At 44.1% G+C, this 17,633-nt stretch overlaps 1 protein-coding gene across 1 annotated transcript in view; it reads right to left on the reverse strand.

Moving 5' to 3' along the window:
• Positions 1-12,621, reverse strand: part of LOC148020033 (transducin family protein / WD-40 repeat family protein) — a 31,505-nt gene extending 18,884 nt beyond the window's left edge. The window contains exons 1-5 of the mRNA XM_087700303.1: positions 12,131-12,621; positions 11,862-11,919; positions 11,407-11,529; positions 11,191-11,278; positions 11,070-11,106 (exon numbers count right to left, since the gene is read on the reverse strand). Coding sequence (XP_087556429.1) covers positions 11,070-11,106; positions 11,191-11,278; positions 11,407-11,529; positions 11,862-11,919; positions 12,131-12,447 — 623 coding nt within the window. The 5' untranslated portion in view covers positions 12,448-12,621. The remainder of the gene's footprint in view (positions 1-11,069; positions 11,107-11,190; positions 11,279-11,406; positions 11,530-11,861; positions 11,920-12,130) is intronic.
• Between the last annotated feature and the right edge of the window lie 5,012 nt (positions 12,622-17,633).

Here is a 17,633-nt window from a genome sequence, read left to right on the forward strand (position 1 = left end):
TCAAGAGGTTTGAGCTCCATATCAAAGTACATGTTCTGATTGTGTTATCACTGCTCCTTTGTTTCTTTCAAATTATAATACAAATTTCTCTTTTTCTCTTTCTACTTTGATTTTTATCAAATTGCGACTAGTCATGTTGCATGGATCCAAGATATTCAAGAGGAATATTTGTTGAATGAGCACATTGCCAATATAATGAAGAAATTATAGCAAGGCAATGAGTTTTAATTTCATTATTTCAAGTGGCAAAATGGACTTCTTTAATTCAAAGAAAGAGTGTGTTTAACTCCTCACACATCATTTAAGCAATACATTTTACAAGAGATGCATTCTTCTCCTTTGGCAGGACATACTAGATTATTCAAGACCTTTGATAAAATCTATAAATGCTTTTATTGGAAAGGACTTTGGAAAGATGTCAATTTGTTGTCTGGTGGTCTACTTCAGCCATTACCTATTCCACATGGTAAATGGACTATCATAAGCATCAATTTTATTACAAGATTACCTACCACTAAGCAGGGTTGGAATAGTAATTGTTGTTGTGGTTGATCGTCTTATCAAATCAATCCATTTCATACCTACCAAAGTCCAGTATTTAGTCAATGACAAATCAGTTCATGGAAAGAATTTTCAGACTTCATGAGTTGCCTATGAAGATTGTTTCTGAGAGGAATACAAAGTTCATGGGGAATTTTTGAAAAAGTCTCTTCGCTTCCATGGAAACCAAATTAGCTCCAAGTACAGCTATCATCCACAAACAGATGGACATACTGAAAGGATCAATAAATGGTTAGAAATCTATTTGAGATACACTTTTGCCATGGCATACAAAATACATAGGATCATTAGATTCATCTTGCTGAGTTTTATTACAATAATACATATCACATGAGTATAGGCATGTCACCATTTGAGGCATTGTATGGATACAAGATCCAAGTACCTTCAACATTGTTTCACGATGATATGAATCCTCTTACTCGAGAAGAGTTAGAAAAGATAGAAGCCTTAATGAAGCAATGCAAGGAAAATATTCGAAAGGCACAAGAGACTATGAAATCTTATGTGGATTATAAAAAAGGGCATGTGGATTTTGAAGAATGAGAATGTGCATTCTTGAAGGTACCTAAATCTCATTATGCATCTCTTAAGGGAGGACATAATAAGCTTACTCATCATTATTATGGTCCATATCAAATTACAAGGAAAGTTGGAGATCTTGCTTACCAACTTGATATGCATTCACAATCTTTTTCATGTCTCTCAACTCAAGAAGAATATTGACCCTGACATTCAAGTTCTTGAAGAACTAACTCCCCTTGATGGAGATGGGTTGATTATTTATGAGCCTGAAAGGATTCTTGGCAAGTGAGAGAAGGTTCTAAGAAACCGTATTGTCATGGAATATCTTGTCAAATGGAAGGGTTTGCTTGTGGAAGAGTCTTCATGACAACATGCTTCATATTTAAAACAATTTCCATGGCTTCTTCAAGAAGATACTTAGTACACTGAGCAATGGAAAGCTTGTTGTATTAAATTTCTGTGTTGAAAATAATTGGTCTATTGTGATCAAATTTGACTTTTGATAATATGGATGGATACATTATGAAGTATACTTCATTTGTATACCTCATATCGATCAATCCGACATTCCTATCCAAATTTATGGGCCATTTTTTATAGCTACTCTGTTTAGGACAGCATGCCGAATTTCCAATATTTGACCCTTGATGATGCTTCTACAAGGCTACTTCAACATTGGTGTCTCATTCTTGATTATACCATCCATTTATCATTTCAGTCTTCAAAGTTTTAGGACAAAATTTTTGGGGTACGGATGGATTGTAATAAAACAAATTTTACACCTTTAGTTTAAAGGATCGGCTTACTTTAGGCTAAAGTATAAAAGGTAAGAGGGTGCCAATGTAAGGATCTTTTCACATTTGTAAATTTATCCATTTCTTGGAGCTTGAGGATTTCTTACCTCCCCACCAACATTGAGGATGAATACTCAATACCCACCATTGCAAGAGGTGGATTTCTTGCAGCAACCTTCATCATGGTTTTCATCGTATCTGATTCAATTCAACTATGGCTACATTGTGATGTAGATTAATGCAAGGTTCGGCTATGGCTAATTGTCTCATATGTTGTTTCTTGATTTTCTTGGTATTTTAACACAAGATAGGTTTAAGTTCATTTCAAATGCGCACACATGGATGGCACCAGCAAGGCAGCAAGTTTCCAAACTGTACAATCAGGTGAGTATCACCTCAATGAACAGCATTATGGCCCTGCAAGCAATAACTCATAATCCAAATAGGCTGATTGTGTTGACAGTGAGCACCCTAATGGAGAAGCAGTCTCCCTAGTTTCCAGGCAGCAGCACCCGTGGACAACCCGTTTCAGGAAGAACCCATAGCCTTGGTCAAGTGGAGAGTCCCATTGGAGTGGCACCCTAGAAGTGCCTGTTTGGAAGTCCATTTGCAGCCCGTTAGGCACCTATTGGCAGCCTGTTTGGCCACCCTTAGGCAACTTGTTGGCAGCCCACTTAGCAACCTGAAAAATGCCTGAAAAATAGGATAATTTTGCAGCTTTTTTTGGTAGCTCAACAGATGGGACTGAGGAGAGAGAATGCAGCACGGGGTTCCTTGCATAGTACTTGGGATGATATCATGTGAATGAGCAATGGAAGCACAGAGAAGAGAAGAGAGAATGAGAGAAGATGAAACGTAGGTAGAAGCTGAAGGAATAACACTCTGACCTGAACTCATACAAGGTTGTGAACAATCAGCCCTTGCGCGTGTAGATGCCATGTTAGTGAAGGCACCGAACTGATGGCAGAAGAAGGAATTTGATGGAGGAATATAAGAGAAGATGCAAATGGCTGGCAATAATGACTGCGGCAACATGTGAAAGAGGTGCATCTCATGTTGTCAAGGAGAATCAGATGCACATGACGATGGTAGGAGATGACCAGCTCCTGATCCTGGCCAACCAGCTGCCAAAAAGTGCCAATAGCCTAAAAAGGGTATAAATGCCCCTTAAAACTCGCTGACCTGCCTGCCCACTCAAAAAGACACCATAAATTGCCTGTCCAAAATGTCAACCCTGTTAGGGAAAGTGTGGCTCAATATGCATAAATTGCAACAAGGAAAGATGGCTATTGTTACATGCCTATGGGTCAATGGAATGTCATCTATTGTAGAGGAGAGTAGGACTTGAACAACCAAAGAAATAAAACCTTGTTACATGCCTATGGGTCAATGGATGTCATCTATTGTAGGAGGAGAGTAGGACTTGAACAACCAAAGAAATAAAACCTTATTAAAAGAAATATGAATCCTAATCTCCACATGATGTGTGTATGATGAAGGCACTAACACAAGGACAAGATAGACAGACAAAGATTGTTTCAAAGCTCCAAATGTCCTTGTCTAACTTAGATTGAGCTTCACAAGTAGAAGATGAACACTTAGAAAGACATGAAGACCTGTGTGCTAACACATCCACTAGAGGCAATGCCAATATTTTATTTAAGTTCTTGCAAGTCTAGTAGTGTGACAAATGATCAATTATCAAATGAAAGTGGCATAGATTTTTTCTTACAGCAATAATGTATGTGCCCAGTTGGAGACTCAAAGGGTGTCACCCTTGTGTCTGAGTGAAGCAGTGCAGAAGTGTGACCAAAACAAAGTGTGAACACAAAGAGAAGAGAGAGAGAGAGAGAGAGAGAGAGAGAGAGAGAGACAATGAAACGCAGAAAATCTCCAATGAAGTATGCTGTATAAGGATGCAAATATATACATGGGTGTAGAGAGAATGTTTGCGTATGTCTCCACCTCGAAGATCTCATACTTGAGAACCCCGAGGGGAGTCTCCACGGTCTGCAGCCTGAAAACTAATAGCACAACTGTGAAAGAATGTGAAAACCGGGGTAAATAAATAGGCCACAGAAAATACACCAGAATAATGCACGTATGCAGCCGACTGGACAGAAAACTGTCCAACTGCACAGTCCTGACTGCAGCCCCACTGCCTGACCTGCCACATGTCTTCAGCCTGTCGCCTGCTGACGTCAACTGCCATGTGGACTGCCTGACTGCAGCCCCACTACCTGACCTGCCACATGTCTTCAGCCTGTCGCCTGCTGACGTCAACTGCCACGTGGACTGCCTACTGCACCTGATGCACCTACCTGTCCAGGGAATGTCAAGCTCTAACACCCCCTCTTAGATCCTCAACGAGGCAAAAGGCTAAGGGATCTGGAGTGTTGAAGTAAAGCCTAAGGAAGCACCTTCGTAAACAAGTCTCCAAGATTGTCCTCTATCTTGCAATAGACCAGGGGAATAGTCTCATCCAAATCTTCTCCCGAATGAAATGGTACTGGATCTCTATATGCTTCGTCCAAGCATGAAACAGAAGGTTCGTGACCAAGGCAATGCAACTCTCATTGTTGCATTGAAGAACAGTAGAACCTCTATGTGGGCAACCAAGCTCCTCCAAGAGCCTGTGAAGCCACACTGTCTCACATGTAGTAGAAGCCACCGCCCAATACTCCACCTCAGTCGAAGATAGGGCAATCATGGGTTGCTTCTTGCTGCTCCATGAAAAAGCACTAGCAATCAAGGTAAAGTAATAACCTATCATGGACTTCCAATGATCCACATAGCCAGCCCAATTTGAATCACTCCATCCTGTAAGGACCAAGTTTATAGCACCTATACCTGCTAGATAATGGATCCCAAGAGGAGTCGTCCACCATAGAAAGTGCAAAATCCTTTGAGCAGCCTGCCAATGCACCATCTTGGGTTCACTCATGAACATGGCCAGCACACCTACAGCATAACATAAGTCAACACGAGTATTGAGAAGGCAGATCAAGGCGCCAACCAACTACCTATAACAGGTAGCATCCACCAAAGGAGAATTAGAATGAGTGATAGCCTTCTAATGCGGGTCCATAGAAGTTTACCAATACAAACAAGCTAATTAGAAACAAATTCCCCGCCCTCATCCAATCGTAAGGTCTTCAATTTCTGACCTGATCGGTTCTCCTCAAAGAGTAACCAATCCTTAAAGTTGAAGAAAGCCTCCGACTTCACCTTCAAGAAATAAGCCCATATCATCCTGCTATAATCATCCACAATTCGCATAAAATACAAGCTCCCTCAAAGAGACTCCATTCTCATTGGTCCACAAAGATCGATAGAAACAAGCTCCAAGGTTATTAAAGACAGCCTCGAAGCCTTGCTGGGAATAGCATCACAAGTTTGCTTCCCACAGATGCAGGATACACAAGGCTGTTGGCAAGCCACAATATCCGGCAAACCTCGAACAAGATGTCCCTTCAACGCCTTCCGAAGGTAATCATAGTTGAGGTGGCCAAACCGAGCATGCCAAAGCTAGGACTAAGTTTGTGAGGTAAGAAGAAGAGAAGTCAAGGCAGAAAAAGACCACAACTTATAGACTCTATTCTCCTCATAACATGGAGAAAGAACCTGTCTCAACCCATGATCAAGAATCCGAAAAGAATCCACATCAAATTCAACCAAGAGGCCGAGGGCACAAATCTTGTGCACCGAAAGGAGATGGTATCCCAAGGCTGACACATAAAGCATCTAAAATGTATAGGCACCACCTCCCCATTTGAAATAAGATGCATGTCACCCCGTCCATAAATAGGAATAGTGTAGAGAGAGAAAATTCTGATATCTGTTGCGAAGAACTAATCAAAAATCAGCAGTTGTCCTGCTGTACCAGCCCCAAACGGATGCACCAACAACAATAGGAGCATCAGAGACTGTGATCTTCAGGAGAAAGTGCATCAGCAGCAATTATCAGCTTCCCAGGGTCAAGAATATGCAATCTCCATCACCAAAATGGTCTCCAATGGCTGGGAAAGGGCCCCAAAAGCTGGCAGCAACAGTTCAACACCTCTTCCCAACGACTCCAAAATGAAAAAAACGAGATTTCCCTCTCCCTTCAGCCCTATTTAGCCTTTCCCCCACTTGCATGGGAAAGTTTTGCCAAGTGGCAGCTTTCTTAATCCATTTTCAGTAATTTCCAGCCATTTAATTAATTTTCAGAATTAATTAATTCTGAAAATTAATTCAGCCCTTAATCCTGCCCAGAAAATTGACCTTGCCCATCCAAAAATTAATTGGTTAGGCCATTTGCAACCCAAAGTGGTCCCATGTATTAATTGACCCTTGGACAAGCATTAATCCATTAATTAATGCCTAGTCCCTAGTGTCACCACTAATGGTCCTAGGGGTGAACTGACACCAAAATTCACCTAGAATCTAACAAGTGTAACTTGTTACAACTTTTGCCTTTGACATCCATCTTTTTCACAAGGTCCTTGGGCCTTCAACTGTAACAAAGTAGCTTGCACCTCACATGTGCAACACATGTGCATCTTTTAATTGCACATTTGATTAATCCTTTAATCAAATGTCAATTAAACATAAGCAAAGCATTAAATTTTCACATCCTCATGACAATACATTTGATCAAGCTCTAGCCATAAGAGAGAACAATTGTAGTGCATGAGAGAAATAAAGACGAGTGGATGCAAGTATTGAGTTTGTCCCAATGTGCCTGAGCCTTTGTCAACTCCATCTTATCTCACTAGAAGAGAGTCTGGACTTGTCTCGTGAAGAAGAATAATGAATAGCCTTCGTAATAAGCTCCGCCAAATCATAGAACTCCAAAATGGCAAGCATCATAACCCACCACATATAGCAGTTCTCACCAACGAGCTTTTGATCTCATGGAAGAGCCAGTAAGACAGGCACTTTTCAGTCCATGTTCACCTGAAACTCTGTTTTAGCCTCAAAAGACATCTTCATCTACAGTGCCTGCACAAAACACAAAAAGCAACCCCCTCTGACTGTGTAATAGCAACCTACTAGGGCTCTTTGCCACGTGTCCCACTCTTTCATCACCCGTCGGAGGCGATAAAAAGGTAAAATTTGCACTTGAAGGCCCAAAACACAACCTTCTTTCTTATCTAACAACAAAAACCAACAACAACTTCAGCAAATCTTCTCCTTTCTCGCACAGCCACGCTCACCTCAACCTTGTTCTGATGCATAGCCCTGTTGCTTACCCTTGAACACTGAAAATGCAGCCTTGTGTCGTGCTGAAATCTCCTCTTTAAGTATATCTACCATTGGTCAGTCCTTCAATGCTTTGATACCATGTCAAAGTGAAGCAATGCAAAAGCGTATGACCAAAACAAAGAGTGAACAAAGAGAGGAGAAAGAGAGAAAGAGACAATGAAACATAGAAAATCTACAATGAAGTATGCTATATAAGGATGCAGATATATACATGGGTGTAGAGAGAATGTCTGCGTATGTCTCCACCTCGAAGATCTCACACTCCATGAACCCCAAGGGCAATCTCCACGGTCTGCAGCCTAACAACTGGTAGCACAACTATGAAAGAATGTGGAAACTTGGGTCAATAAATAGACCACAAAAATACACCAAAATAATGCAAGCATAGTTCGATCGCAGCCCCACTCCCTAACCTGACACATGTCTCCAGCTTATCGCCTACTAACGTCAAACTACGAAGTGGACAGCTTGCTGCACTCAGGGAATGTCAAGCTCTTAACACCTTGAGCTAGGGAACTAGTAGCACGTCGAGTGAAGCTTACATCACAAGGTTGAGTTCCATATGGTCAATGAACACCGTCCTAGTGTGTGGATGGAGCCACCTAAGGTCTAGAGTCCAAAAGTGATTGCACAAAAAGTGTTGTACAATTGAGCCTGGAGTCTATTTATAGAATATAGTGTCCAAACCCTAAAATGCCTTGAACATGGTCACACTACAAGACCTTTTAGCTCACCCTAAAGTGCCTTGATATTTTTCATACCTAGCACAATGTCCACAGATATAGCTTTCCCCCCTTATAAATGACTGTTACCCTTAGCAATATCTATCATGGGGATGTGAAATTTTGATGCTTTGCTTAGCATTTGATAAGTGTTTATTAAATGTGCAAATGTGAGGCACGTGATGTAAGTTGTATAAGTTGTACTTGATAAGTACTAGGTGGTACTTAGTGACAAATTTTGGCTTAGATAATTTTATTAGCTCTTAATGTCGGTGATGACGATAGGAACTAGACATTAATTAATTAATCAATGGTTGATGGAGCACCATCTTTCTCCTAGCAACCAAGCTATGTGCCTTTGGACCGCCTAAGCTTAGTAGACTATAGGTTCTATCTTGAGCTAGCTGCTAGATCCTACCAAAGTGAGGATTTATTTTGACAATGCCCTCTTAGAGAAAGATACTTGCTAGTTATCGAAAAAGATCAAGCATTAGCAATTGGGTAGTTGCATCCTCATGTGTTTTGTCCACCTTGTTTTGCAACCATGAAGGTTGGGCTGATTAGAGAGGATATAGGAAATGGTGATGCGTCCATGTAAGGGATCTAAGTGTTGTATGACAACAAAGTTTTAAGCATGTGCATGGCCATCAATAGCCTCTTCTCAGGTATGGTTACTGGAAGAATTTGACTTGGACAAGGAGCCTCTTCTCTTCAACCAACAAGGAGATTGAAGAGACTCCATAGGAGAAAGTGTTTTCTTTTTGGAGTTTAACTTGCTAGTCTTTCTAGATGACTTGCCCTTGCCCTTACCCTTACTCTTAGTTGAGGATTTTTGTGGAGGGGAGTCGGGGTATGGTATGTTAGATCTCACTCTCGAGTGTTAGTGAGCTTATGGCTTTCGAAAAGATAGGTTGGCTGTCTTGGGTGAAATTACATCAACACATAAACATTGATCAAGTTTGTTTGGTCAAACATGCTTGCTCTTGTTGCAAAGTCCATTGTATAGATGAGAGACAAACTTAACACCACACCACCTATGTAGTCCATAGCTTCCAAACAATATTAGTGATATCAAAAGTCACATAATACAGAAAAATATGACTTCTGAGCCTAAATCTCATCTTTTTAGGACTCACAATAGTGCCATTAACCAATGTTATTGGCGCTAATGGAGAATCCATATAACCACATGCAAATGGAGACAACCAAAACGTTGCAACGGTAGAAGGTGCAAACACATCTGCATCAAGTACATAAGAAACGATGTTACAAGAGATGTTGCTTTTGGGGTCATGAATGAAAAATAGCATTGGTGATATAGCCCATATGTGTGTAGAGTCCGTAGTATTTATTTGAACAACCTCCGTGTGTGCTAGCAATACTTGTTCTCAGATGGAGAGGCTTGGTGTTAAGGCATGTTAGCTCATGTAGTAATGAGGAGGAGGTTATTATTGAACATTCATTAGATTCTACTCTTCTCCCACTTTCTGCATTTTTGTCTGAGTTATTGAGTTTTAGTTGTGGTCATAGATTGTGTGTTTTCTCAATGCAAACCCCTAGCATATCTTCACATGTATTAGATACAGTGTTCTTCTGAAGAGTATACTCTGGCTATCATGAAGGCTTGGTTTGTATGAGTGACACAAGGACACATAACCACTACAAGATGGCTGAGACACCTTTATCTTGGGAACCCATCATACCTTCTCGGGCTTCTCATTCACTGGAGTCCCTGAGGCAGTATTATGCTCAATGAGGACAACACATCCTCCCCCTTATCTTCATCCACTTTACCAGATGTTGAGCAAATGTGGAAAGTGGAATCCACAGTTCTTGAAGAGAAGACCGCCCCTCAAACCTTCACGACAACTTTGGGAAAAAATATATATGGGTTCGTGTCTTTGGCTCTAAGAAGAAACATAACACCAACCAAATGCTTGCAGCTTGGCATCTGACTCAAAGGGATTTGATTTGAATTCAGCCCTAGCTGGACTGTTGAGCACTTGTACTTCATTGAGTTTCCTTTTGAGTAATATAATTAGTCATACCTTTTTTCACGAAGAAAACTCAAGGAGTGAGGGAAAGGTTTGACCATACTCATCACCATCATAAATAGCCCAAGTGAGTAGGAATTGAAGACAGTTGAAGTAATAAGAGCAGACCCACCATGACCCTCTCTCCAAAAGGGTTGGCTACCGTTTGGATGGATGAAAGAGAGGTGCACTAGAGGTGTGTTCCAAGGCTTGAAACTAGCTCACCATCATAGAGGCCTCCTTCTCAATTTGGTATTCATGTCTGCCACATAAAGTCCATAAGAATCTCTATTCAGGCCACTCATTGCTGAAACTGTGCCTTCATGGCAACTGTATGGAAAAAGGGTACATGGGGTTGGCTCTAATATCAAACATAACACCGACCAAATCTTAGAACTTGGCACTCAACTCAAAGGGGAATGAGTAAAACGGAACTCCATGAAACTTGCAACGACATTCAATGCCTGAGGCCCTACACATACAAGGGATGGAGCTAATCTCCCATGCACAAGGCTGATCTGTTGCAAACAGCAGCAGGGAATCAGATGGACCTGCCATATCATGATCTACAATTCTGTTGCTGCTGTCAACCCATCTTTTACGGGTTCTTCCATCCTTCCCTTCACCACTTCCTCTCAAGGACAGTCTACTGTTCGAGACCTGCCATATGACCAGTCACCGACAAATCCACTGCTGACCCCCCATCCTTCACCGATTCTTCCACCTTCCTTCCTCCCTCCACATACTGGAATCTGGATCCACACGACCTTCACCCCCTCCCCCCGCCCCCGCAGGACTCCAAAAAGAAGCGCACACAAAACACCACCGTGTGTAAAATTTCTCAGCTATAGCTTTGGAATCTCCTTCAGAAAGAGCGTTATTCGGAGGAAAGTTATTTTGCTGATCTCAAAGGCCAGACATTAGTCTAGCCCACCGTCCTTCCCTCACAAAACCTGTGAATGCAGCTATTTAACATTCAGCCCTCTTTCTAGCCAATGGCATCACACTTCCTGTTGCATGCATATCTATACATATGCTGCATGAATTCTCATTGATTAAAGATCTAGCCATGTCAGTCAAAAAAACAACCAGGTTATTCTATACATAAAGAACAGTTATTCAGAGGCCTTGAAAACCCATTGTTGTAAGTTATAAGTAGCAATGGAACCCAAAGAAATGTTTACCTTAGCACAGGCTTCTGTCTTTTCAAATCCCATACCACTGCAATATAACCATATCCTGACATCACTCTCTTGTAGGAAGGAAGTAATTGTTTTAAATCAAACTTTTGTTATCAAATTGCACCTGAGAGGCCACTGTAGGAAGTTGACGCCAGAATGTGGCCCACTTTACGGTTCCAAGAAACATAAGAAATTTCTGTTTGTCCTTGAGCCTGAAAGATCAATTACCAATCAGAGAGACTCCACACTGGCACCATAGCCAAAGCAGACAACAAAGTAGCAGCTTTTTCCTAGTCATCAAGCAATTCAGAGACCATGCTCATCGTCAACCAATTCATACCTTCAGAGGGGGGAAATGTGAAGGTGAACTGGGATTTACAAGATCCCAAATATTAATTTCTCCATCATCACCCCCAGAAGCAAGAAGGTTAGGCGTAATCACATTGAACTCCAAACCACGGACCTGCATAAGTTTGGCAATCATTATGAATCAAATGTGTCGTGCTTTCCCACATAAATAGAAAAAAGCAGCCGAGTCTGTTGTATAGAGAGGTAGAAAACACAAAACAACTACAGATCTTTGCATGTGTGATTTCTGCAAATCCAATTCCACAGGCTCATGCAACAATGAGACTTCAGCATCAAGCTGGATTATGCTTACAAATTCAACTCATAAACTTACTGTTATTCTTCCCCATGCCTCCAGCATACTCGACTTGAAACTATGAAACTATAAACACAAATGAGCACGGATCGATTTCTCCAGATGGGAAAAAAGATATGTTAGGCACTTACATGGGCAGTGTGTTTCTGCATCTTCGCAAGCAATGAGCTCTCACTATCTTGGTCATTGCTGCAACAAGAAAGAGTGAAACATTAGCTCAAAATCTCGCATCCTGGTTACTCGTGAAATGTCCAATGCTCTCGAAAGATTCAGTAAAAAAGATGCCGATGTTAGTGATGACTGTCCACAAATACCATGCTGCTTTTCGTCTTGCAGCTGCACAGGCAATCACAATCGTTCTTAATTGTGGACTACATTATAACCAGTGAAGGTTAGCCACCTGATAAAAGGGGCCGGATTCCATATCCCGATACTGCCGTCTGCATGGCCGCCTGCGATAAGACCATAAGGATACTCCTCTCCGCCAGCTCCAGCAGTTCCCCACGAAAGCCTGTTGAATTTCTCGCTGGCGGAGTAGGAATTGAGCAAAGGGAGCTCCGGATCGGGGCTCGCAAAGTCGACCTTGAAGACGTCGAGGGAGGCAGAGGTGCTGAAGGCGAGATCGATGGCGCCAGCCATGGTCCCTGTGGCGAGCACATCGATAGCGGTCGGGGCAAAGGCCACGGTCGCGGATCTGGCCACGGACTTGAGGGCCATGGCGGCTGCTCAGATCTCTTCCCTGCGTTTGGCGAACAGGAAATTCACGATGGTCGTGGGCGATGGCGATCTATAAACAAGTGAGGGGGAAAAGGGGTCGAAGGAGAAGAGGAACAAACAAGTGTTGCAGCAGTGAGAGAGGGAGGACCAAGTGCATTGGCTTTACCTCTTGTTTGGTTTTAACTCTCGGGCTCATACAAAAGTTTATGGACTATACAAATACACACAGGAGAGAGAGTGTGTGAGAGTGGATTATCTCTTGTTTGGTTTTGATAATCAGGCTCAAGTTTCTGCATTAGAAATACAAGCCCTACTCGAGATAGACACAGAGAGAGCGAGAGAGCGAGAGAGAGAGAGTGTGTGTGTGTGTGTGTCTCATTAGGACCGTTCATAATTAAAAGCTAAGTCATTAGAATTGCTCACAATTGAAAGCTAAGTGTGTGTGTCTCATTAGGACCATTGATAATTAAAAGCTGTCCTTAGAATTGCTCACAATTGAAAGCTAAGTCCTTGTAGGCCATGGCATAATTTGAATGGATTAAAACAATAAACCATGTTTCTTTGTTTTAAGCTTTATAGCAATATACCACATTTTTTGTTTTAGGTCCTCAGTCTCTCTCTCATCCCTCACTAGTGGCTTTATAGCAACTAGCCTTCCTTGCGCACTCTGCAACACTACCGTAAAGTGATATCGTAATATAGCTCTACTTCTCTTACTTCTTCCAACCCTACGTATTGGAATTTAGAATGTTAGGATATTGGCTTCTCTTTCCCATCTCCCCCCCCCCCCCCCCCGGTTTTCGTTTTGTTTTCTATTCTTTCTTCTTTCTCCCCCCTTCTTTCCTTTCCTGTTTCTTTTTTCTTCTTTTTCTTCTACCCAGTATAGTATGAGATCCGACGGATTTCACTACTTGTTTAGAGGTAGCTTTGGCCCACTCGCTAAAGTCATGGATTTCACTAATCAACAGTGCCTTTGCCTCTTTCTCCTCGAGATACGGCGACTTTGAAACACCCTTCTCAAGAGTATAGCAACTGTAGGACATCAAGGCCCTACCCAAAGGCAACTTACAAATTTCTTCAAGAGGGAGACCCAGGAGGCTTCAGCATAGCAACAACTCTAGCCATCTACACATACATGAGGGATACTAATTGATCAAGTTGCCCAGGTAAGCCAATCCAGGCATCGTAGACCCAAACACAAATGTCGACGACACCTTTGTGGCTAGATATAAGAGGTCGCTAAGGCTAGAGCTAGGCCCTCTACACCTCTATGAAATAGCTTTATTGTACTGTTCATTACACTTTTCATTTATTATTCTCTTCAAACAATTGTATTGACGTGTAGATGATTGTAACTCATAATCTTATAGGTCACTTTGGTCTTTTGCAAATGTTAATATATTATTTCATCTCTCTCTCTCTCTCTCTCTCTCTCTCTCTCTCTTTGCTCTCTCCTTTTTTTCCTCTCTTGTCTATCTCGCTTTTTCTTCTTTCTTCTCTCTGTCTCTCTCTTCTTTTTTCTCCTCTCCCTATTTTACTCACTCACACACCATACACCTCACTCTACTTTCTCTCTCCTCTCTCCTTCCTTTTCTTCATTTTTCTCTCCTATCTCCCTATCTCGCTCTCCTCTCTCCTCCCTTTTCCTCACCTTGTTTTTCTCCTCTCTTCACTTTCTTTTTTCTTCTCTCTTCCCCTTTCTTTTTCTCTTCTCTCACTATTTCACACACACACTCTCTCTCTCACTATTTCACACACACACACACACACACACACACACACTCTCTCTCTCTCTCTCTCTCTCTCTCTCTCTCTCTCTCTCTCTCTCTCTCTCTCTCTCTCTCTCTCTCTCTCTCTCTCTCTCTCTCTCTCTCTCTCTCTCTCTCTCTCTCTCTCTCTCTCAGCGCCCCATCATCGCCCGTCTCTCCTCGCCGTCCGTCCCTCATCCGAGTCCCGCCCTCGTCCGAGATCTACCCTCCTGGCATTTCTAGTTGAGAAAGGAAGAAGCTTATGTTAGAATCAGTCCCCTATACCCTGTTAGGCAGTGCATTGTACAAGAAAGGCAAAGTTGAAGTGCTCAGAAGATGTATTGCAGGAGATGAGATTGGGATTGTTTTGAAGGCCCTCGTCCGAGATTAGCCCCCGTCCGAGTTCCCCCCCCCCCCAATCTCGTCTGAAGTTCCCCCCACATTCGGACGTCTCTCGTCCTTGCCTTGCCCTCGTCCGAGTTCCCCCCACAATCCCGTCCGAGTCCACTGAAAATCGGACGCCCTCTCGTCCGACTCGGACACTGCCACGTGGACTAAACTGTCCAAGTCTCCACAATCGGACGATGCTCGACAGGAGTAGTCGCCATCTCTCCTCTCCTCACAAACCCCGGCCTCGGCACCCATATCACCCCACTGCCACTAGCCCTGCCCATACCCGACTTTTTCACCACCTCCCACCACCGCCCATCACGCATCCTCAACCACAATGAGGCCGGATGCCCACATCCCCTGAGCAAGCCCCGGAACCGTGAGGAAGGGATGGGCTCGAACAAGACATCCCCGTCACCAAGCAGCCGCACAAGGGGGGAGAAGAATGAGAAATACTCAGCGATTTGGAGCAGCATTGACAAGGTGACAGACTACCACACAAGGAAAGGCATGGAGGCCCTCCGAGATGTATGCAAGGTGCATGACCAAGACATCAGCAACATCAAGGAAATCATGGCAGCAATGTGCGCGGAAACTGCACACCAAATCAAGGAGGAAATAAGCACGAAAGTGCAAGAATGGACGAACGAAATCTACGCTGAGATCACACAACACTTCACCTCCTGGAAGGTGGACATTGAAACGTCCCTCCAGGAGAGAAACAGGGTGATCGAAGAACTGAGGCACGAGCTCGATGAATATAGAAACCAGCTGGACCTACTCAAGAAGGAGGAAGGAGAAATCACCGAAACAATTCCCACCAAGGTGCAATCCGAGATCAACAAGCTGAAGACACAAGTAACAAAGGAGCTCAACACGTGGGCGAATATAGTGAAACAAGCACAAGCCAAAGTGGCCGAGAACTCCAAATGGATTGAGGTAGCCAAGAAGTCGCCAACAAAGAAGGAGGAGTTTGTGAATGCAGCACTGGAGGAGGAGAAAAGGAGAAAGCTTAGAGCGCTCCACATCCGGGTGGTCGGATGGAAGGAAGGGGATAGCCCCCTGGCAGATGCCCAACAGATATGTGGAAAGCTGGGAGTAGAGGACCCTCAAATAGTGGAGAATGCATGGCGTGTAGGGAAAGACCTCACCAAGGGAAGGCCTCTTATCCTCAAATTTGCCAACTTAGAATCCAGACGAGCCTTCCTCTCTAAAAAGATAGCTCTAAAAGGGAAAAATTCTACCTGGAGGATGACCTCACACCCGCACAGGTGGCACACCGTAAAGAATGCATGCCACAGATCCTGGAGGCTCGCAAAGCGGGAAAATGGGCAGTATACAGAGATGGTCGGGTCATCATCACAGATAAGCGCCAATGACGGGGCGCGGCCTATGAGACCCACCTAAGTTTTGCAGTGTGCAACGGAGCTATGAAGACAAATGCAGGATTATTCCAGGAGACCTTCACCGGCAAGGACATCGTCCTCTACACAGAAACCCACCAAAGCCCAGGCACCTACTTACCAGAAGTGAGGGGATATAGATGGGAGACAGCATGCCACCCTAGAGCCCGAACAAAAGGAGGGACTCGAGGGTCCGGAGGGGTGGCTGTGTTGTACAGGGAGGAGCTACAGCCCATGGTGCAAGTCATGCGGAAAGATGAGGAAGCCCGGTTCATGTGGATCCAGATACACACAGATCGCCCCCGAGACATATACATGGCGGTGTGCTATTTCCCACCAGCACACTCCCCATACGCACCACAGAAGGGCGAGTCACCATACCTACCACTGTACGAAGATATCATGCACTACTCCAGCTTGGGGGATGGCATGTTGGTTGGAGACTTCAACGCACGCACAGCACAAAGGCAGACCCCCTTCTTCGAGAGCGAAGACCACATGTACAAAGAGATTGCACCGGAGGAGATAGAACTCAACCGGGCGTCACAGGACACAGTTGAGTGCACCAAATATGGCGAACACCTAACTGGTGTTAGGGGGGGCACACGGACTAGCCATCCTCAACGGCCTCGACAGATGGCCCGAGTCAGATGCCCTCACATGCTTCCCACACAAGCACGCGGCCAACTGCATCGGACGGGGGGCACATGGAGCACCCACACAGAAACTGGGAGCAAGCACAGTGGACTATATCCTCGGCCCTCTATCACTTATCCCCGACGTCTAGTCCTTCAAAATATCACCTCGCCCACTCGCAGTGGCTGCCGACCATGCATACCTACAATTTGATATAACCTACAGGTATGATCTAACCCCCGCAGCAAGCAACCCCCCAAGATTCCCCAGGTACCACTTTACCAAGCTAACTGCGAGCGCATACTCCGACCATCTCTATTGGAGCCTGCAAGAAATGAACCCCCACGCACCCCTGGAGGAGGTCACAGCACAGTTGGCGGGCACACTACACACCTCAGCTGCCGAATACTTCCCCCACACATCCCCCTCCCCCCACCCCACCCCTCCAAACAAGAATGTCCCACAGAATAGCAACCCGGCTTCGTCTTCAACAGGACACGAGTGAGGCTCACGTAGAGACTACAGGAACTGGAGGTACCAACCGAAATACGATGGGGGATACTGGCACTATACGAATCGGTAACAGGCCGAGTTCGGGCACTGGGAGGGCTGTCAAAGGAGATCACCAGAAGATAGATTGGGCGAGGTGGGATCGAGCCTGGGAGGGACACTGATACCTAACTTACTATATGCGGACGACATAGTCCTCATCTCCAGCACACTCGAAGGGCTGCAGCGCCAACTGGACGCACTATAGGCCTTCTGCCAAGACAAAGATCTAACTGTGAACCTGGGGAAAACCAAGGTCATGGTGTTCAACACGTCAACCCAATGGCTCCATCGGTCGGTACCCCCCTTCACATACGGTGGAGAAACCGTTGACGTGGCCCAAAGATACATCTATCTGGGGATTACATTCTCTGGACCGAGATTTACCCTGAGAAAAGCCATGGAAGATAGACTAACCCGAGGCTATGCAGCCCTCGGGTCAATGGAGAACCAATGTGCC

The sequence above is a fragment of the Lygodium microphyllum genome, chromosome 19 (assembly GCF_053477565.2).
Source record: "Lygodium microphyllum isolate KBCC chromosome 19, Lygodium_microphyllum_v1.1.10, whole genome shotgun sequence".
Lineage (NCBI taxonomy): Eukaryota > Viridiplantae > Streptophyta > Polypodiopsida > Schizaeales > Lygodiaceae > Lygodium > Lygodium microphyllum.